General features: G+C 66.7%; 1 protein-coding gene across 6 annotated transcripts in view; it reads right to left on the minus strand.

The window, feature by feature from the left end:
- Positions 1-606: 606 nt before the first annotated feature.
- The window catches only part of AATK (apoptosis associated tyrosine kinase), a 31627-nt gene continuing 11593 nt past the window's right edge, over positions 607-20640 (minus strand). For 2 of the 6 annotated variants that reach the window (XM_042965858.1, XM_042965860.1), the window contains exons 2-14: positions 15895-16028; positions 12864-13011; positions 10587-10666; positions 9989-10107; positions 9704-9869; positions 8762-8895; positions 7298-7382; positions 7084-7205; positions 5660-5809; positions 2587-5197; positions 2305-2452; positions 1989-2174; positions 607-995 (exon numbers count right to left, since the gene is read on the minus strand). In XM_042965858.1, coding sequence (XP_042821792.1) covers positions 955-995; positions 1989-2174; positions 2305-2452; positions 2587-5197; positions 5660-5809; positions 7084-7205; positions 7298-7382; positions 8762-8895; positions 9704-9869; positions 9989-10107; positions 10587-10666; positions 12864-13011; positions 15895-16028 — 4124 coding nt within the window. In that variant the 3' untranslated portion in view covers positions 607-954. Of the gene's footprint in view, positions 996-1988; positions 2175-2304; positions 2453-2586; positions 5198-5659; positions 5810-7083; positions 7206-7297; positions 7383-8761; positions 8896-9703; positions 9870-9988; positions 10108-10586; positions 10667-12863; positions 13012-15443; positions 15526-15894; positions 16029-20640 lie in introns of those variants that run through there. The other 4 variants (XM_042965862.1, XM_042965861.1, XM_042965863.1 and 1 more) reach the window with 3 other exon arrangements.

Genomic DNA, 20640 nt, shown 5'->3' on the forward strand with positions numbered 1-20640 from the left:
ACTAATGAAAACAAAAAACACAAACCCAAAACAAGTCCCCCACCCCCACCCCCAAAGCAACAGTAAATCTGACATCTCTTTGGCAACAATAACTTAAAATCACCCCGCTTCCATTTGCTCAGACAACAGCAGTTACAAAAATACTCCCTGTGCTGCCCAGCCCCCCACTTCCCTCCCACCCGCACCCCCACCCCTGCAGGCAGGGCCCCTGACGCGGATTGTGGGGGCTGCCGGGCCAGGCTGGCCAGCCGCGGGCACCTCTAGAACAGGTGTGGCCGGAAGCCCCCATCTTTTGGGCCACCCGCCTTGCCCCACCTGCCCAGGCTCCAGTCGTGGACTCAGATGGGAGCTGGCCCAGACAGGTAGGGAGGGAGGGTGTGCGGGTCCAGCTGAGTCACCGAAGGGAAATACAGCCACAGACTCTGAGGTAAGGGTGGCTGGGGACACACAAGCCCAGGGTCCTCTTCTTGCAAACCCAGAACCAGGCAGAAGGGGAGAAGGGGACAGAGAAAGGCCGTCCCAGCGGGCCTGTGTCGTTCACCACAGGAACTAGTGGGCAGGGTGTGCAAAGTCCTCCCCCCACCCCAACCCCCCCCCCCCCCCGGGGCCAAGAGCCGGTCCCCTGGGCTCAGAAGCCAAGCAGCCCGCTAGCAGAGTCAGGGCAGAGGGGCAGCTGTACGGAGGGGACCTGCTCAGGCCTGAGGCTAGAGGGCATCCTCAGCAGCTATCAACAAACCCGTGTCCAGGAGAAGTCCTGCCCCTCGGGCAGCCCAGGACTGGCGCACACGGCCGGAGGAGGCCTCTTGTCCCGCCCTGCTCCGGGGCGCTGCATGGGGCACCGAGGCTCTGGAAGCTGCTGACGACCACCAACACCGAGGTCTCCACTCTCGGTCACCATCTTCGCTGCTGCCTGGAGCAGGACTGGCAGGAGCTCCAAGGGTGCCCGCCTGGGCCTCAAGCCTCTTTACAGCTGCCCCCGGCACCTGCTACAGGGCCTGGCAAACAGGTGTCACATGAGTGTTTGGAGAGACAGCGGGGACAGAGATGCCTGAGAGGGCCCTGCCCTCTGGGGACAGCCGACAGAGTCCCCTGCCCCAGCACTCCCCCCTGACCTCCACCCTTGGCCTAGGGACCAATGACCACTGGGGCTGCCCCCCTCGGGCCCCTTCACCGCAATGGGTCTGCCTATCCATCTAGGTGGGAGCCGGACCCTTTCTCTTTCCACCACCTCACCAGGGCTCAGGCGCAACAAAGCTCATCCAACAAAGGAAATGCCCCGGCTCTTCCCCAGACGGACGGAGCCTGCCTGGGGACAGAGAGATCTCATTTCCTGGGTGGGCTTTCAGGGAAGGCTGGCAGGAATGCAAAAGAACTTGTCAGGCACATGGAGGGGGTCAACCTGGCAGGGACGAGCCCGCCTGGTCGGAGGCTGACCGAGGAATGGAGCCTGGAGGGAGGGGTGAGCTGGGCACGTTAGCCACACAGTCATTTGTGTCTCCAGACAAGAGCCATCGGGTCTGATATGTGCCAGGTCAGGGGGAGAGGGGCAGGCAGCGGATGAAGCACATCGTGGGGGGGTGGGGAGGGAAGGGGCTGGGAAGGTCGTGATGCGAGAGGCTGCTGCCGGTTTGGGGGACTAGGGTCAGGCAGAGGGCGAAGTGGGGGGCGCTCAGTGTCCAGCCTGGTGCCTCCAGAGAAGGGAGAGGAGGGCGAGGCCCAAGGGCCAGGTGGCATCCCATCTAGGCACCCAGAGAGGTGCTGGACCAGCCGGGGGCGGGACACTGCATCTCCCCAGAAGGCAGAGAGGCGAGGCCAAGGTGGCCAGGACAGACAGGCCTGGGCGTGACCCCGCCTCTCCCAGCCTCAGTTTCCCCGTCTGAAAACTGAGCTTGTCCAGAGCCTCGGCCCCTAGCAGGTAACCTCCCGGCCGCCCTCTCCACTGTCCCGACTCCGTGTCCCCCCTCCCGCCAGCCCCGCCGCAGCCTCACCTCCCACGGATCCGGCGTCCGAGTCGGAGACGTGCGTAATGGAGAAGCGGGACGCGGGCGCAGGCGACACGGTGAAGCGCGAGAAGGGGCCGGGTGCGGTCTGCTTGGGGGGCGCGGCGGGAGCGGGCCGGGCGGCCTCCGGGGCCGGCGTCGGCGGGAAGCCGCCGTCCCACGCGAGCCCTCCACCTGCAGGCCGGCCGCCCGGTCACTCGCGTGGCGTGGTCCCGCCCACCCGCGACGTCACGCAGACCCACCCACCCTGACGTCACGGTCCACCCGGCGGCCCCGCCCCCGCCGCGCCCAGCGCCCCGCTCACCCTCTTCCGCCGCGGAGCCGTCGGGGGAGCGGTCTGCCCGCCGCGGCCGGCCGGGGGCGCTGGGGGAGCGGGGGCCGCCCGCCAGGAACGCGGGGGGTGACTCCTTGGCTCCAGGGAAGGGTTCCCCGAGCTCCCGGGTGGGGCTTTCCTGGAGGAGCAGAGCAGCACGTGGCTCCCGCGCCAGCAGCGACCACGCCCACGGCCTCCCGTCCCGCGCGGGAGGGGGGGAGGGTCAGGGAGGGGACCCTCACCCCCGCGCAGAGCCCGGGGCTGGCCGCGCACCTGGTCGAAGAGGTAGACGGTGACGTCGTCGAAGAAGGACACGGCTTTCTTTTTGCGCTCCAGGTCCTCGCAGAAGGCCTCCGACAACAGGCTGGGTATCTTGAGCAGACTGCGCAGGTTGCGCGCGCTCTGGCTCTCGGCCACCACCACGGGCACGGGAGGCGCCTCCTCCTCGCTCTCCTCGCTGGGCTCCTGGATGCTGTAGCAGCGGAGCTCTTCATCCGACTCATCGCTCTCCTCGCTGTCCTCCTCTTCCTCCTCCGAGCGGCCCTCCGGGGCTGCGGGCAGTCCCGGCAGGGCCAGACAGAGTGGGGTCCTGGGGGCACCCGGGCTCCCTGTCCGTTCCTGCTGGGCGGGTCCGGACGGCAGTACTGGGGCCTCCTGGAGCTCAGGGAGGTGGCTCTCTGAGCTCAGCGGGACCGGGGTCAGCAGGAAAATCTTGGAACCCCCGGGGCTGGGCACTGGAGGCCCTTGGGCAGGGCCCTGGGGCCAGGGAGGGTCCGGTCTGGGGCCCTCCGGGCATGTACTTGGCCCTGGAGAAAAGTCCTCAGGCAGCAGCGGCAGCACCTCTCTGGGACCAGTGCCTCGCGTCCCCCCAGCCACACCAGACTCAGGGGAGGGCTGTGCGGCCCGCAGCCCAGAGCTCTCCAGGTCCAGCTCTAGTCTAGAGGTCAAGTCACCTCCTCCCTTCTCCTGGGGGCCCGAAGTGCAGTCAGGCTCTGTATCCAGGTCCGAAAAGTAGGCTGAGTCACGGTAGGGGTTCTTCTGGCCAAGGCCACCAAGAGAGGTGGAGAGCTGAGTCTCGGGCCCAGGGCTCTCCTCCTCGGAGACCAGCTCCCCACAGGCCTCGGGCTCACATGGCTCGTGTGCCTCCTTGAGCACAAACTCAGGGGACTCGTAGTTCTCTGTGTCATAGCCACTGTCCAGGGCTCGGGGCTGCCCGCCGGGAGTGCCGATACCTGATGGGCTGAAGGCCTCGCGGCCACCACCATCACCGGCTGAAGGTGGGATATCCAGGGAGTCCCCAGAGTCGGGGGTCCCCGCCTGCTTCTGCAAAGAGCGGAAGGCCAGAGTCACGTCCGGCTTCTCGGCCAGTGGACCATCGCTGGACAAATCAGCGAAGACACCAGAAGTGGCCTCTGTCATGTCCTCTTCCTCACTGACTGGCGCCCCCGGCTCAGGGGAAACCCTGTAGCTGTCTGGGGTCTGGGCTGCCTCAGTGGCAGTCTCCCAGCTGCCAGCAGGCGTGGGCAAGGCGGGCAGGGTGTCGAGGGCACTGGCCGCCTCGGCAGGAAGCAGGGCTCCCTCTTGGGATGGGGCTGGGACAGAGGGAAGGGGTAGCTGAGGTCTGGCAGAGCCCTCAGCTTCCTCAGCAAGCCTGGGCTCCGTCTGGGGGCTGTTAGCCTGGCTAATGGCCGCCTGTGTCCGGGAGGATGTCACCAGGCAGATGGCCGGTGCCAGGCCCTCAGCAGGACACAGATGTGGAAGGCCAAAGCAGCGGCCTAGCTCCTGGCCAGAGGAGGCCCCCTTTGACCCAAGGAGAGGCTCTGTGGGGTCCTCTAGGGCCAGGGGACCGCCTAGCTCAGGGGCAGCCCGTAAGGTGTGCTCTGGGCCAGGGCAGCAGCCCACGCAGCCAGCCACGTGTCCCGGGTCCCAGGAGCCTGGTGCTCGGCTGCCACTGTTGTTGTTGGCGGACACGTTGGAGCTCCAGTGTCTGGGCTGGGCGGCCCTGCAGGCCTCGGTGGCCCCCATCTCCTCCCTGCCCGAGGGGGACGTGCCCACTGGGTCCTCCAAGAAGGGTGGGCAGAAGGCAGCTGTGCCCCAGTCGGCGTCCTCCTCCCTGGGCCCCGCCGGCACGAGGGTCCCGGGTGAAGGCGAGCTCAGAGGACAGGACGGGTCCCGGGCACAGCTCCCATGCAGGTAGTAGTCACAGCGGCCCCAGGACCCCTCGGGGGGCGGCACATGGCCCAGCAGGGGCTCCATGGCCGACGAGGTGGCCGCGCTGCCCTCCGAGTCATCGTCCTGGTCACCACCATCGGGGAGCAGGTCCACGGCATGGGGGCTGAGGGTGCAGCCGGCGCAGTCAGGGTCGTGGCCGGCGGCGGGCGTCGGCTCCTCCAGCCGGATGAAGTACTCGCTGCCCACCGAGGGGCTGTGCGCGCTGAGCACAGGCACCACGCCCGGGGGCGCACCGTCAGCGGCACACAGCTCCTGCGGGCAAGCGGCACGGCTAGGGCTCGCTGCAGCCCCGGGGGGTGGGAAGGCCTCGGCGCCGCGGCCCGCTTCCCACTTGTACTCGAAGTTGAGGCCGCGACTCGTCTCGGTCACCGTCAGCACGTCGTCCCCGTCCGCGTGGAAGCCGTCGCCTGCGAACTGCTCCAGCAGCGGGAAGGACGAGGCGGAGGCCAGCTCGCCCGCGCCCCCCAGAGCCAGGCCTGCCAGCCCAGGGCCTGCGCCACCCCCGCCCGGCCGCAGCGAGCGCCAGCGCCGCTCAAATTCTTCCTCCGCCTCGGTGGCGCCCTTGGCACAGAGGTAGGACAGCAGCAGGTGCACCTCCTCGGCCGTGGGCCGCTGTTCAGGCTGCAGCCAGCAGAACTGCATCACCTCGTACCTGCGGGCAGGGAGGCCTGGGGCTCAGCCCCTGCCCAGGGGTCCCTGCCCACCCCGCACCCGGGGCACCGCCCTGCCAGGACCCCACTTCCCCGCAGAAGAGCAGATCGGCCCTCCGCGCGAAAGTCTGGGGGCCTCTCCTCATACTCAGAGTTCTCCAAGGACGTTGAAGAGAACTTCCAAGCTCATTACAGGAGCCCCAGCTCTCCCAAGGTGGGCCCAGAGGTTTGGGGGCCGAAGCACTTTTCCGTGAGTGCACCACCCCCACCCACCCCCCCCGCCCCGGCTGCAGGTGAGTTTGAGTTTTGGTTGAAAAGGCTCCTTTCTCTGTGGGCTCAGGATGGGGCCTGGAGGGGAGAGCCAGCGGGGGCTGGAAACCGAGGCGCTCACACTCAGAGCACCCTCCGTGGTCTTGACCTTCCTACTGGGGACACTGCCCAGCCTGGCGTCCCGGGGTCCTCACCAGCGGTCAGACAGCGTCAGCTGCAGCTGGGGCTTGGGGAGCTTCAGCTGCTGCTCCCGGACTGCGTAGGCCAGCACCTGCCGGTCGGAGTGGTGGGGGTAGGGCTGTGCGCCCAGCTCAAAGAGCTCCCAGATGGTCACGCCCAGGGACCTGCGGGGGCAAGGGCCATCAGAGGGGGCCGGCGTGGCTGGCCACGGCAAGGCTGCGTGGGATCTCAGAGCCGTGGGCACCGCGGGGCAGCTCCTCTCACCACCCCAGTGTCCTAGGGACGCCCCTCCCAAAGGACAGCACTTTCCTTCAGTTAACTGGCAGGACGTGCCACCCGGCCAGGCCCAAGCCTGTGTCCAGGGCACCTGGGCAAATAAAAACCACACTGGTCTTTCCACAAACTCAAGTCTATTCCTTTGCGTGCTCGTTCCCTTGCTGCGGTGAAGGCCAGACACTGTTCCGGGGGTGGGGGTGGGGGCCTGGAGAAGCTCCCAGCCCTTGGGTGCCACTGGGGGCTAGAACGAGGGAGGGGCGCGTCTAGGTGCTCCCCAGCCCGGCAGGAGTGGGCCCGGGGGACAGGCAGGGCTCTGAGAAGGCGACTGGGTTCCTTCTGGTATACTTCTCCCAGCTCCTTGGGGCCCCAGGCCGTCCCGGGAGACCGGGAACGTGAGGAACAGAACAAATCTGGCAACGAAGAAGTCAGGGGGCCCGGCCCAGAACCGTCTAAGAGACCCCAGTCAGCGTGCGGCAGGGTAGGCAGGTTGGGGAGATCAGTGATGGAACGGGGTGGCTGATGGGCTGCAGTTAAGCGACTCAGGGGTGCTCAGGAGGGAGGGTGGGTCTGTGGATCCAGGCTCCGAGGGCTCGCCAGGAGCAGAGGGAGGACAGGCAGGCCCGGGGAGTGGGGGTTGGGGGAGGGGCTGGTCAGGCACAGGGATCCCCACAGAGGAGCATCTGGAGGCTGCAGGACTGAGTCTGTGCCCCACTTGGTGCAGGTGCTGAGGATGGGCGGTGCCTCCACACGGCGGTCGTGGGAGATCACCGGCCCCTCCACGGAGGGCACTCGGCACCCGCTGCTGCTCCCAGCGGGCCTTCCAGCCTGCACGCTGGCTCTAACCCTGAGGTCCGTGGGCGTCAGCGGGGCCTGGGGTGAGGCGGGGCCGTGGGCCACTGGCACCGGGAAGCGACGGGTGGCCCAGCAGCCCCACCTCCTACAGGGTGACGAAGTGGGACAGAGAAGCACGTCACCGCACGTGTGGCTGTCCTGGCCCTCACCCCCTCCAGCGCGGGGCGGGAGAGGACTCGACCCGCTGGAGCCTGCGGGCCCTGGGCCCTGGCCTGGCAGCCGTGAGCTGTGATGGCGGGGGACAGGACGAGGGCGGGCACTGAGTGCGGGGGGGGCACGCCCCGGCCGCGCCCCCGGGACCCCCGCTCACCACACGTTGCTGGCCTTGGTCTGGTCCACCACCAGCAGGTTGCAGTGCACCTCGTCCACCAGCTCGGGCGCGATCCAGCGCAGCGGCACCCACAGCTGGTCGGCAGTCACAAAGTAGTCTTCCTGCAGGCGCGGGGCCCAGGGTCACCCCAGGGTGCTGGGCGGCCGGCCCTGACCCCCCCACCCCCGCCCCCCGCGCGGCCCCGCCCGCTTACTCTGTATTTGCCGTGGGACAGGCCGTAGTCGCCGATCTTCACCGTCAGGTCGGCCGCGAGCAGGCAGTTCCTGAGGGCCAGGTCACTGGAGGGCGGGAGGGCAGGAGGGCGGGGGTCAGCGGCAGCGCCGGGCTGGGGGCGCTCGGGGCGCTGAGGGGCCGACCCGCTCGTGGCCAAGGGCATCGCCGCGAGCCGGTGGGAAGGGGCGTCTGAGAGGCGGCCCATCCACCCGCTGCCCCGAGCCCCGGGTCCCTCACCCAGCACGGGGCTCCCCGGGGCGTCCACGTGGACAGGGCCTCGAATGTTACAATGCAGACGAGGAAAGCGAGGCCCAGAAAGGGCCGGGGCGGGCCACAGGGCCCTCGTGAAGGCACTGCCCCACCGTTACCGGACCCCTCTCCTGACCCCAGCGGCTCAACGTCTGCTGACCCGTCCCGGGCACGAGCCAGCCAGGGCCGCTGCAGGCTTCCTTCCCGCCCGCTACGCCCTCACCCTCAGCTCCCCAGGAGGCGGGCAGCGGCAGGGAAACGGAGGTCCCGAGTGTCCCAGGGGATCCTGCCCCTGCCCTGCTCGCACAGGGCTGGGCACCGTTTCCGGCCCAGGGCAAGGTGGGTGCAGGGAGTGACCGCCTGCGGCCCCGTCGGTACCCCCACCGGGTGGCCTTGGGCTGCGGGCTTCTGCCCTGCCCGCTGGGTGGCCACAGGGGGTCTGGGGGCACAAGGCACTGGGGCAAGCATGGGGCCAGCGCACGTCCACCAGGGCCACAGACAGGCCTGCGCCCGTCGGGTGTGCGGGGGCCTGGGGCTGGGTGGGCCCGGCGGGCAGGTCAGGAGGCTGGCAGCTGCCCTCTTCAACAAAATCACTGATGCTGGAGTTGTATGTGTCATCACTCAGCACCAGGATATTGTTGGGGAGGACGGCCTGGGCAGAGTCCGGGAGCACCAGCACATTGTAGGGGAGGGCGGCCCGTGCGGAGTCCGGGAGCACCGGGACATTGTTGGGGAGGACGGCCCGGGCAGAGTCCGGGGCTGGGGGTTGCCGCTTGACTGTTACCACTTCTTCTGGGCACATCCTCCTACGCTGGGCACCCTGGTCCACCCCTCCGACTTCCAGGGCCAGGGAGGGAAGCAGGACAGAGCCATCCCCCCCCCCCCCCGCCGGGGTCTAAGGGAGACAGAGGCCAGCAGGGCCAGTGTGGTGGCTCTGACCCCCTGGAGACAGAGGATGGGCCTTGGGCCCCCCCGGGTGCTGCCCAGGCCAGCCGGCCCCCCTGCAGAAGCAAGCATCCACCTCCCCACACCCTCTCTGGTGGTTTTTCTTTAACCAGATTCCTTGGCACAATGGTCCCTAGAGGCTGAATAAATAAAGCCAGCTAACCCTCACACAAGCCCCGAGGCAGGGGCAGAGCCGCACAGAGAGCTCAGGGGGACCCCCCGGAGAGCCGCCAGCCCCGCACCCCCTCACCTGTGCACATAGTTGTTGCGATGCAGGTGCAGGACGCCACAGGCCACCTCGCAGGCCATGCGCTGCAGGGTCAGGGGATCGGGCGCCATGGACTCCGCCAGCCGGCAGCTTCGCAGGTAGCCCTTGAGGTCCCCCTGCCGAGAGGGGCAGCACTGTCACCGCCCAGCCCTCCGCCCAGCCCCTCCCGCCCGGGGCCTGCGGACTACGTGGGGGTGCAGCTACCCAGAGGAGCCACCAAACCCGCCCCCTAGTGGCCGGCTCTCAGTAGGACAACCCCACAGTCAGAGGGCGCTTTCCCCACTGTCCCTGCAGACCCAGGCAACCCTGCGGGGCCGGGAGGACCACGTCCCGTGTGCAGACTATCAGGGCCCATAGGCTCGCCACCTCACTGCTGGCAAGCGGCACACAGGCCATCTGAGCAGTGACGCCCAGCCGGGTGGGAACACAGGGCAGGCGACCGGAGGGTCAGCTGGCAAATCCCTGAGGAGGGCCCAGCCGTGCTGGGGGAGCCCCGGGGGGTCACGGCCACCGCCAGGGGTCCAGAAACCAGACAGTGGGGGCCTGCACGCTGCAGGGACCCATGTCTGCCGAGGGCCGCTCAGAGCAGGTGCAGAGCTGTCTGGGGGGGAAGGGGCCCTGGGGGCATCGTGCAGGAGGACACGCCGGTGAGGTAAGCGGGACTCGGGAAACTGGCTCAACTCAGCAGGACAGGCGGCTGGGCCCGCCCCAGACCCAGCAGCCACCCTCCTAGTGACCTGGAGCCCCCCTCCCCCCTGCAGGTGCCTCTGCCCCGGAGAGCCCACCTCCGGGGGAACATACGGGAGGGTGAGGAGGGGTCCCCAGCTCAGCAAAGGCTCCTCTGTGGGGAGGCTGAGCCCTCCTAAACATCCTGGACAGACGCTCGGGGCGGAGGGGCTGGAGGGCCAGGCAGCGGGGACTCACCATGGGGCAGAACTCCATCACCAGCAGGTAGGGGGTCACCTCCGCGCACTGCGCCAGGCACTGAAGCAGATTGCTGTGCTGCAGGGCCCTGCGGGAGCCAACAGGCTGCCCCCCTGACTCGAACTCAGGGCAGGAGGGGGCGGGCGGGCGGGGAAGGGGGCTGGCTCTGCAGGGGTGGGGGAGGAGCAGGGACAGCACAGAGCTCGGCTTTGTCCACGGGGGCCCGGCGCCCCGCGCCCCCAGCCCCCCACCTCCCCGCCCCAGCCGGCCCCGGGGGCCGCCCACCTGTAGGGCTGAGCCTCCTCCAGGAACTGCGTCTGCTCCTGCACGCTGGCGCTGGCCTTCAACTCCTTCACCACCACCTGGGTGCTGCTGATGCCCGAGTTCACCTCCCCCAGGAACACCTGTGGGGGCGGGCGTCACCGCGGCCCCCCGGGCTCCGCCTCCAGTCCCTGCTCTTCCTCTCTCCCCTTGAACCCGAGCCCGGAAGCCTCGTTACGCTCATCTGCAAAAGGGCTTCTGGGCCCCTCCTGGGTGGACCCTCCCAGCTGAAACACTTGCTCTTGGTGGTCACCCCAAGCCCCCCAGCTGTCCTCAGCTCTCTGGGGGTCTGCAGGGAGGAAGAGGGACCTGTTGCTGCCCCACCCGGGCTGGGGATCAGGGAGAAGCCAGGACTGAGACGCTGCCCCCCCACCCCCGCCTCTCAGAAGTACCTCCCGGCATCTGACAGCAGGGCTCCCCCCCCCCCCCGGGAGGGGACCCCAGGGCTGGGGTGGCTCCCAGGAGAAGCAGGCCTCCACCCTGCCCCTCTGCCTGCCAGGGGAGAGAGGGGCCCACGGGGTCAGCCCCTCTCCCCCACCCCACCCCAGGGTCAGCAACTCACCTTCCCGAACCAGCCGTGGCCAACCTCCTCCAGGTACAAGAGGCTGTGACGGCCCAGGTCTGTGGACTTGAGCAGCTGCACTATAACAGGGTGGGGGTGGGGGTGGGGGCTCAGGGACCCCAGCTCAGGCTGTCACTGCCCCGATCTTCCCTCACCCGGCGGCCCCTTCAGGGGTTGTCCACTTGGCCTTTTCTGGGGAGCTGCCCTGAGACCCCCAGAGCCGGGGCTGCAGCCGGGGGCCGCCACCAAGAACAGGGTGCCTGCCTCCCAGGGGAGCTGCAGACCTCCAAGTCACGTCCGGGCATCTTTCTCCTGGGTCTGCAAAGGCTGTGCCCCTAGGCCACCGGGACGAGCCAGGCTGAAGACAGCAGGGCCTGGAGCCAGGACGGGCGCACAGGCAATGCCAGGCAGGCAGTGTGGCCGGGGCCCAGCCCGTGGGGAGGAGGGCCCCGGAGCAGCCCGTCCCCTCACCCCTGCCACAGGCTGGCATTCCAGCACCAGGCACACCAAAGGCTCCTTTGTTGGGGTCTGCTTGGCACAGCCCTGTACGGAGCACACAGGGCCCATTCTCCTACAGGCTGTGCTGGGTGAGGTCAGTAGGGAGGAAGGGTCAGTGGGGGCCCCAGAGGAAGGGCCAGGGCTGCTGAACCCACTCGTGCCCTGCGCCCCAAGGGATTCCCCGAATTCTGCTCCCACGCCAGCTGTCCTGAGGGCCCAGGGGACAGGGCTGGGCCTGGGATGCCAGGAGAGCCTCGGGGGTGGGGGGCTGCTCCCGGGGAATATTGACCTTGATGCTGAGCAGAACTGAGGGTGGGGGTTGCACGGGCCCCGAGTCTCGGGGCTCCCGGGCCCCAGCCTGCGGGCTCCTCCACATTCTCCAGGTCCAGGTGATACCTGTTACTCAGGGTTTTAGCCCTTGACCCCGGCATCACCTGACGTCTCTCCCGTCCCCAGGGACAGGGAACCCTACAGAACTACACGTGAGCTACAGAAATGGAGAAAGCCGGCGGCGGCCGCTCGCTCCTACGCCCCGGCCCCCCACCCTCAGGGACGGTCCCCTGAGGGGTGGGAGAAGCCAAGTCTCAAAGATTCTTCAAGGTCCCCGACACTGCTTGCAGGTGACAGGGCCAGCCTGGCGGGGGGCTTGCAGGTGACAGGCCCAGGCATGGGGGGGAAGGGAGTGTCCCCTGGGATGACCCTTGGCTCCCCCACCAGTTACAGTGTCCAGGGTCAGCACAGGCTCAGAGGGCCCCACGGTCACCCAGGAAGGTCGGGGGGGCCTCCTACAGCAGGGTGTGTCTACCTTCAGGGTTTTATGGGGTGTTGATTCGGGCCAGTCAACAGATGTGCACATGCCTTGGAGCCCCAGGCCCTGTCTCCTGCCTGACTCCGGCTCGGGGGGTGGGGGTGGTGATACCCATGGAACCCTGGGCCCTCGGGCTGAGGACCCAGACCAGTGCCTTGGGGGCCCGCAGCCCTTGATGAAGTCTGGGCTTCAGGGTCACGGGCCTGGGAAGGTGTGGAACAGAGCGGGTGGGGTGGGCCAGCTCATGACCACAGCAACAGGCTGTCCCCTTCCCCCCCCCACCCCCACCCCGGGGCCTGACAGCCTTCCCAAGGTGCCCCTGGAGGAGCTGGGGTGGGCACCGGCCTTGCCTAGGAGGCTCCAGGGAGACGACTTGAGATCAGGCTGCCATGGAACCGAATGAAGCCAGGGACCGTCTCCCACCCCAGGCTCCAGACACACCTGGGGGCTTCCACAGGGACGGCCTCCAGCAGGCAGGTTCAAAGCCCAGCTACTATGGGAGGAGGCCCCTGCCTGCACCTGCCCCACCCCCAAGGCCTGAGTAAAAGGCCCATTCACAGCCCCGCCCACAGAGGGAGCCCCAAAGAGCCCCTCCTCCCCGAGTGGGTGGGCCCCACCCACTGGGCACAATGGGGCCCATGTGCCCGCGTGGCCAGCCGGAGCTGAGGGGGTGGTCTGGGGTCAAGCGTCCAGGGACAGCAGAGGAGCCCCTCCTCCCTGCACACGGGCAGCCCATCCCAGGACCAGGGCAACAGGTCCCTCGCCCCTGTGGCCACCCCTTCGCACAGCAGCCCCCAGGTGGGGGAGCTGGCGGGCAGGCTGACCCAGGCCTGCCCGTGGCGCCCCCGGTCCCAGCAGAAGGGGGCACACGCCAGCCCTTTGCCACCCCCGCCCGGGGGGGGAACACCGGCTGCTGAGGCCCGAGTCGCACCTTCTGCACACCAGCTGGGCCTACTGGGGGGCTCACTCACCTGAGCGCCCCGGCTGCTTGGCCATGGGCAGGGAGACCTCGGTGAGTGGCAGGACATACACGTCTGGCCCGTTCGGAGCCCCCGAGGCAGGGGAGCCCTGTGCCGAGAAGCCTGCTGCGTACTCTTCCCCCTCGGCATTCTCAAACTCCTGCAGCGGTAGGTGGGTGCCAGGCTCGCGGGGAGCGCCAGGACTCCGGGGACGAGGGCAGGGCAGGGGAGGGGACGGTCACAGGGCACAGGACAGGCTCAAAAAGGACCGAGCTGTCACCTCTTCTGGACCTGGGGGTGGAGCAGGCTGGGGGGCCTGACCTAGAGTTGGGGCACCTGCCGGCTGCCCCTTGTACCCCTCCTCTCGCTCCTCAGGGCAGAGGACACGCGGCCCTCCGAGCCCCTCCCCCTCCAGGGGACCAGGGACACCAACTGCCCAGAGGGCCAGAGGGCTGCTGTTTGTGTTGGTTGGTTGGCTGGTTGTGAGGAAAACCAGCCTCCCAAGGCCAGAGTCTCAAGCCTGGGGGGCCATGAGCCCCAGGGCAGCAGCGCCTGGCCCAGCCCGGTCCACCCCGACCAGCGACCAGCGACCAGCGGGGGTGGCAGTGGGGCCAAAGACAGGAGACCGAGAGGCCCAGGCCAGCTGCCCCTGCCCATCCAGTCAGCACCCCCTCCTCTGTCTGCCACCCCTCCCCACTGCAGCCCGAGCCCCGCCCAGCCTGTGAACTCAACCTCAAGGTTAGGGCTGGAGAGTGGGGACAGGACGGGGATGGGGGGGGAACTCACCACCCCCCCCCCGCCCCAGTGGAGGGGCATCTAAGTGCCCCTACCCCTTCCAGACAAAGAGCCTTCCTGAGTGCCCAGAGCAGGGAGCCCACCCCCACCTCCACCCCCAGGCCAGGCACCCTGCCACCTTCCTCAGCCGTCCCCCTGGACCTTGACCCAGGTGGGCCTTTACCCGCTCCCAGGGCTCCTTAAGAGCCTGGCCTGGGCAGCCCGGGGCTGGGCCCCACCTGGCTGGCTGCTATTTTGAAATGCCGCTGCTGCACCTCTCTGTGGGGAAGACCCCTCCCCCCAGGTCCAGAGCACATTCCAGAGGAGAGCCAAAGTCTCAGAAATCCAGAGCCTGATGCAAAACAACTCCTACTGAAACAATAGCAGCTCTCCTCCCTGGAGCCCACAACCGGACTGCCCAGGTGAGGAAACTGAGGCCTGGAGGGCCCCACCCATATGGACAGGCAGCTGGACTCGGAGCCAGGGGGCCTAGGTTTCTCCCTCAGTGCTGCGTGACCCCAGGACCCTCCTTTCCCCTGGTCTCTGTGTTCTCAGCTTCCAGGGGTGACTGGAGACCCCCTGCTGGTGTCCCTGTGGGCCAGCCCCTGTCCTGGCCCAGAGAGGACAGAACATTGGGGGCAGGGGGAAGGGGCTGGTGCCTGCGACGACCCCCCTGCCCAGGGCCCTCAAGACCACCCTCGGGGCCCTGAGATACTGCAGCTGTAGGCCCACACACCCCACCGGGGCCTGGCCCAGCCCATACCTGATGGTGCTGCCCGACAGCCCGCTGGATGGTTCCGGCACAGCGGGCAATCAAGTAGGACAGTGTGAGCATCGCTGCCCGGCCCCTTCTCCCAGCAAGCTCCACGGGGGTGCCCAGCCCTGGGCCCCCAGAGACCAGGCAGGAGCCCCCGGTGTAGGCAGGCCCTCCCACCAACACGTACTGGGGCTGGAATGTTCTGGGCACCATGTTCTCCAGGAGGTGAGGAGGGCAAGGGTAGGAGGGGCCGAGGCTGGCACTTGTTTGGGGCCTTGTTCTCACAGTACCCTGAGGAGGGGCTGACCTATACAAGGCTCCCCCGCCCCCCACCCCCCATGACCTCACGGCTCTGGCCCCAGGATCCTGCCTGGCCCAGATGCTGGGTGCCCGCAGGTCAGGGAGACCGTCTAGCCAGGGCAGGGTGCAAGGAGCCACAGCCCTGCCACGGAGGCACTGAGGGGCCTGGAAGGGTGGCCTCTGTAACAGGCAAGTTCCTCGTCCTCACCAGGCAGGTGGGCAGCTCCTGCGGGCCCCCACTCCGTGACATGCCATACCAGGGGGGGGGCGCTATTTCTCTAAAACGGGGTGTGGGCCACTTGGTGTGGACACTGATGGGTGCCACAGGACGGCCCCTCCCCTCCCCAACTCGCCAGGCCCAGGAATCCGACCTCCAGCCCAGGGCAGGGGGTGAATGACCACAGCCCAGCCCGCTATTTGCTAAGTTGGCAGGAACTCGACCCATGTGGGCGGGGTGGGGGGGGCAGCAGGGAGCCTCTGCTTGGGGTTCTCAACTGCCAGCTTCTCCCCCTGGTCCTCCCCGCTCAGAGCTGCAACCAGACATAGCGGGGTGGGGGGGACAGCCCTCCAGGGGGTACCCCTCAGTCATCATCCTCAGGAGGGGGCCCCAGAATTCAGCCCAGGACCCTTGGGAATTTAACTCTGGGGAGCGGCCGTAGTGAAGACGGGGCCATACATTTAGCTGAGGCTCCGTGAGTAGCAACGACCACTACCTCTGTGCACGGTCACCCTGATTTCTGGCTCCGGCACACGATCCCCACCTTGTGGGGTAGAAGATGCCCCAGGTCCGGCTGGCAAGGTGGTTTTGGTGCAGGGAAAGCGTGTCTGGGTGGCTTTGGTTTCCTGTTGTCGGTTCGAATGAGCAGGAACTTGAGGACCGCTGGGCCAAGAGCCCTCCTCCTCCACTGGGGAGTCAGGGGCGTCTGGGGAAGCGAGCCCCCTCCCCAACCGGCTCAGGAGCCCCCCGTGAGCCCTTGCAAGGCCCATCCTCACTGTCCCAGAGTGCCCAACCCATGTGTGGCACTGAGTGGCCTGGCCCTGAGCTGGGACATGCCCACACAGAGGGGGTCCAAAATGGGGGAGACAGTGGGCTGGCCTCCACGGCCCTCCTGTAGGCAGCCCCCCAGGGGAGGGAGGCTCAGTGCCGAGTGGGCACAAGAGAGCCCAACCCTTGGGATCCCGTCCGCATCCCCTTGGGCCCCCGGCCCTCACCTTGAACCCGATGCCACCCTTCTTACAGCACAGACAGGCCAGCATGAGGGCAATGACAGTGAAGAGCCCGGAGAAGGACACGGCCACCACAGCCAGGGAGGACGACCAGGAGAGCTCACTGAGGGGGGCGCCGTCTGCCGAGGAAGAGGGGGTCACGGGGCAGCCTCCAAGGCTCCGGCCCCCCGGGCTCACCCTGTCCCTCCAGGTGCACCCAGGGCCCAGCCAAGCCCCTGACTCCCCAGCCCGCCCTGACCCTTGCTCTGAGACCTGCCACCCACAGGCACAGCCGCGGGGCTCAGGGCAGAGCGGCCGCCCCCCGGAGCCTGCAGTTCCCCGGACGGCCACTGGGTGCCGCTGCGGCCTCACTCAGAGAACACGGAGCCGGTAAAGCGGCTGGAGCCTTTCCCAGGTCCCAGCTGTGGGGGTTCACGGACGCCCCTCCACGAGGCCAGGGTCTCGGGGCTGTGGGAAACTGCCCTCCACGTCTCTTCCAGACCTTGGTCACCCCACCTCCCCTCTCCGGAGCCTGCCCCAGGGGCTGTCATGCCCCCAAAGCTACAAGGACAGCACCCGCCAACACTGCGGGACCCCAAGGGCGAGGAGGGACCCTCAGGGCGCACTGTGCGGGAGAGGTGTGGGGGCAGCCGTGTGCCAGGCTCTGTGCCGCTGGGGGCCAGAGCCATGAGCCAGGCCCGTCTGGCCTCTGAGGCACAGGGACCCCACTGCCCTGAGAAGGTGGCGCTACAGCCGTGGGGCAGCAGAGTCCCCCCATGTGGCTTGGCCTTTCCAAGTCACCCTCTTGCTGAAGCGCCCAGTTTCTGTCCTGGGAACAGCAGTGACCCCTCGTTCTGCAGCACCTGGTCCACAAGGGCCCCCTCATGGCTAGCCCTCACCAGATGGGGAACCTGATGTGCCAGGATAGCATCACGTGGCCCCCCCCAACACATACAGGTGGCCCCCAAGCCAGGGCTCTGAGCTGCCCCCATCCACCCCCCCCAGGCTCTGCTCATCTGGTGTCCACGGGCCAGCACGGCAGGGCCAGCCCGGGCGTCCCCCAGACAGAGGCGGGCACGGCAGGCCTGCCCCTCCTGTCCTGTCACACTGCACCCCCTTCCCCCAAAGACCTCTGTCTGTCCATCCCCGATTTGGCCCCTGGAGGTTTTCTGCCCTCAGTTCCTCTGCACACACCAAGCATCCCCACCCCTCAGCCCCCAGTGGCCGATCCCCCAACCCGCCACCCAGCCCAGCCCACCTGGCATCCCGAGCCCATCAGTTCAGGTCAGATCCAGTCTCAGCAGGGCCTCGGGGGTCCCAAATGGTCACTGAGGTGGCCCTCAGGCCTGACCCCGATGGACAGGAAGAAATGAAGGCTCCGTGAAAGTGAGGAGCCTGCCTAGGGTGGCAGAGCTGACCTCCGACTGACGTGCCCCGTCCCCGTGCCTTCTGTGCCGACATAGGAACCCAAGCTAACGTGGCATCTGGGAGGGCTGCCTGGAGGCAGTGTGAGCCTGAGGGCCTGGAAAGATGGTGAGCACAGCCTGGACTCCCGCTCGGGTCTCCAAGCTCATTCCCCACACCCACACAGAAGATAGAGGGGCCCAGGGAGCAGGGGCCGGGCAGGGCCAGAGAGCCAGGAGGACGGGGCCACCGTGGCAGGGGAAACCGGCCGGGCCTGCACCAGGAGGAAACCTGCGTGGAGGGCAGCCACAGGCCGAGTCCCGGTGCCCCAGGGGTCCAAAGCGGACACCCTCCCAGGGCCTCTGCAGGCCAAGTCGGGTGTGTGTGTTGAAAGTCGTGCACTGGGCTCCAACACCTGATAGCGCACGGCCCACAGGCGCTGGCCCGTGGCGTTTCCTCCCGGGGCTGGAGATCCCCGCGCCCCCAGGGAGCAGCCAGAGCCCTCAAGGCCGCTCCCCTGCCATGGGGACCCACTGGGCACCCAGCACGCTCCTCTCCAGGTGCCCCCACCTGCACACGCAATCCTGCACCTCCCCCTCCTGGCTTCTCCTGCAGCCCGGGGCAGGGCTTCCGGCCCGCTGGGTCCTTGAGGAAGACAGCAGGCACCGTGGTCCAACAGCCACCCACCCGGCAGGCTGCACAGGCTGCTGCGGGGCACAACTACCTCAGGAGGCCCAGCTTCAGCCTCTGCCCTCAGCCTCCACGCTCAGCCTCCCCTCTGTGTGCAGAACTGGGGGCAGGGAGCAAGTTCACTGAAAACAGGGTTGGAACACTGCAGGGCCTGGGGGTGGCCGGAAGCACAGGTCGAACCGTGGGCCCAAACCCCTTGAGGGGCGGCTACAGCCTGGGGGCAGCTGAAGGAGGTGGGGGTGGGTAGGGGCGGGGGTGGTTCTAGAGGAAAACCCCAGGGGGGCCTCCTAAAAGCAGCAGCTAGAGCCCTCCCTGCCACCTTCAGTGCCCTGCGGGCTGAGCAGGTCACAGTTGGGGCATAAAAGGGGCTTTTCTGTTGTCATTAAGGTCCTGCTGTAAGCACGTGAACCCACACTGAAGGGACCACAGAGTATGGCTCCTTCACGTGGAGACACGAGACGTCAAAGCCAATACGTCCAGGAAATGGACACACCCGTGAGAAGGGACAGCAAAAGCTACCGCGCACACAGCAGGCACCCTGTCATCGCGGGCGCTGGCTCTGCCGACCAGAACCGGCCAGCATCCCGGCCACCCTGTCCCCGGTCCCGCCTCTGCACATGCCCTCCTGCAGGGGCCGTTTATGGCACTGGACCGTCTTTTGCCAGTTACATATTTTTTTTAATGTTTGTTTATTTTTGATATAACGCGAGAGACAGAGTGCAAGCAGCGGAGGGGCAGACAGAGGGAGACACAGAATCCGAAGCAGGCTCCAGGCTCCGAGCTGTCAGCCCAGAGCCCGACGCGGGGCTCGAACCCACGAACCGCGAGACCGTGACCCGAGCCGGAGTCGGACGCTCAACCAAATGCGCCACTCAGGCACCCCGCCAGTTACATTTAAGAAAACACTTCCATCCACTGCAGAAGCAACACAGAAAGTGAGGCAGAGACCCCAGGTCCTGTCACCGTCCACGGGTCAGCCTCCACCCTGCCCCGAACGGGACGCCTCCTCGATGGCCTGGTGGCCCGGGCACCACGGTCCGACGCGGCCGGGTCTTTCCCAGAGGAGGCACCGCGTTCTGGAAAACTGTACGGCCACGTTTAGGAGCAGTGCCTCACATTTATGGGGCACCTGCTGTGTACCGAGGTCTCCCAGGTTGCGAAGGGGACAGAGCATTTCTCGGGAGCTGGGCGGGAGAAGGGCAAGGCACAGGTCAGAACAGAACCAGGTGCCGGGCTGGGCTTCCCGTAAAAGGAAAATGTGACCTGTTTCTGCCATCAGGTGGGGACAGGTGTCTGGGCGGGACTGTCACATGACCTAGATCACCGCCCCCACCACCAGTCATCTGTCAGCGAGTCCTGTGACCCTAAGGGGGATGAAACTCTAACCTGGTGACAGAAGCTACAACAAGCAGAGAGAGGGGGTGGCCGTGTGTCTGTGGCTGATGACACGTGGAAAAGTGGTGATTGTCACCAGCACGCACGTGCTGCTGCGGGACGATGCGGGGAGCCAGGGCCGGAAGGGACAGCCCGGAGCCAGGCCGGCCGGCCAGAAGACCCCACACAGAACACAGGCGATGGCGGGATGGAGGGGCCGTGCAGGGGAAGAGCCACGCCCCCACACACCGCAGTAACTTCAAACTGACGTCTGGAAGTCAAATCACAGCACCAGAGAAGAAAAGAGGGAGACACCAGGCTTCTTCGTGGAAAAGAATGTTTAAGCTAAGAGCAATGGAGGGAATCACAAAATATCAATGGGTTTCGCTCCATAAAAACGTATGTTCCATAAAAGCCCCAAATTCAAAGCGCATGGCAAACCAGGAAAAACGATTTACAGAATACCTGTCACAAGACTGGCAGCATTACTCTACAGGGCCCACCATCAGCGAAAATAAAAAAAAAAAAAAATACGTTAAGACCCCACAACACAAACAGACTAAGCAAAGCCCACAAGGAAACGATCAGCCTCGTCCGTAATCAAAGGGGCGCAACTCGAAACACGAAGTCCGCTTCCGGCCTGAGCGAGTTCCCAGAACCCCCCGTCCTGGCTGAAGCCAGGGCACCAGAACCAGCCGCCAGGCTCCCCGTGCGAGAATCGGAGAATCAACTGGAAAGCGGTTCAGAGATGTGGGTGCAGCTCCTTGGGGACCGAGCTTCTCGTTGGCCAAGTGATTCCTTGTCTGGGAATTTATTTATTTTTTAATGTTGATTTATTTGGGTGGGAGGGGCAGAGAGAGGGGGACAGAAGATCCCAAGCAGGCTCCGCACTGTCAGCACAGAGCCCCGTGCGGGGCTCGAGCTCACGAACCGAGAGATCAGGACCTGAGCTGAAGTCAGACGCTCAACCGACTGAGCCACCCAGGCGCCCCCACCTTGTCTGGGAATTTCAACCAAGAGACTAACCCGGAGGGCGCACAAGTCCTGAATAAATGAACGGAGGAATGAGAGCGCTGACTCCGAAGACAGACACACGTCCCACGCATTCGCTACGGTGACAGTTCTAAGAATAACAAAAATGTCGCAAGAGTCCACCAGTGAGGAAGGATTGAACAAAACGGTGTATCTGCAAAGGAGCCAGAGAAAGTGAGTTGAAGAAGTTTTCAAAGTGGAAATCTCAACGTGACGCTACTCAGAAGAAGGAAGACACACGAGGACACGTTT

Source organism: Panthera tigris, chromosome E1, assembly GCF_018350195.1.
Source record: "Panthera tigris isolate Pti1 chromosome E1, P.tigris_Pti1_mat1.1, whole genome shotgun sequence".
Classification (NCBI taxonomy): Eukaryota; Metazoa; Chordata; class Mammalia; order Carnivora; family Felidae; genus Panthera; species Panthera tigris.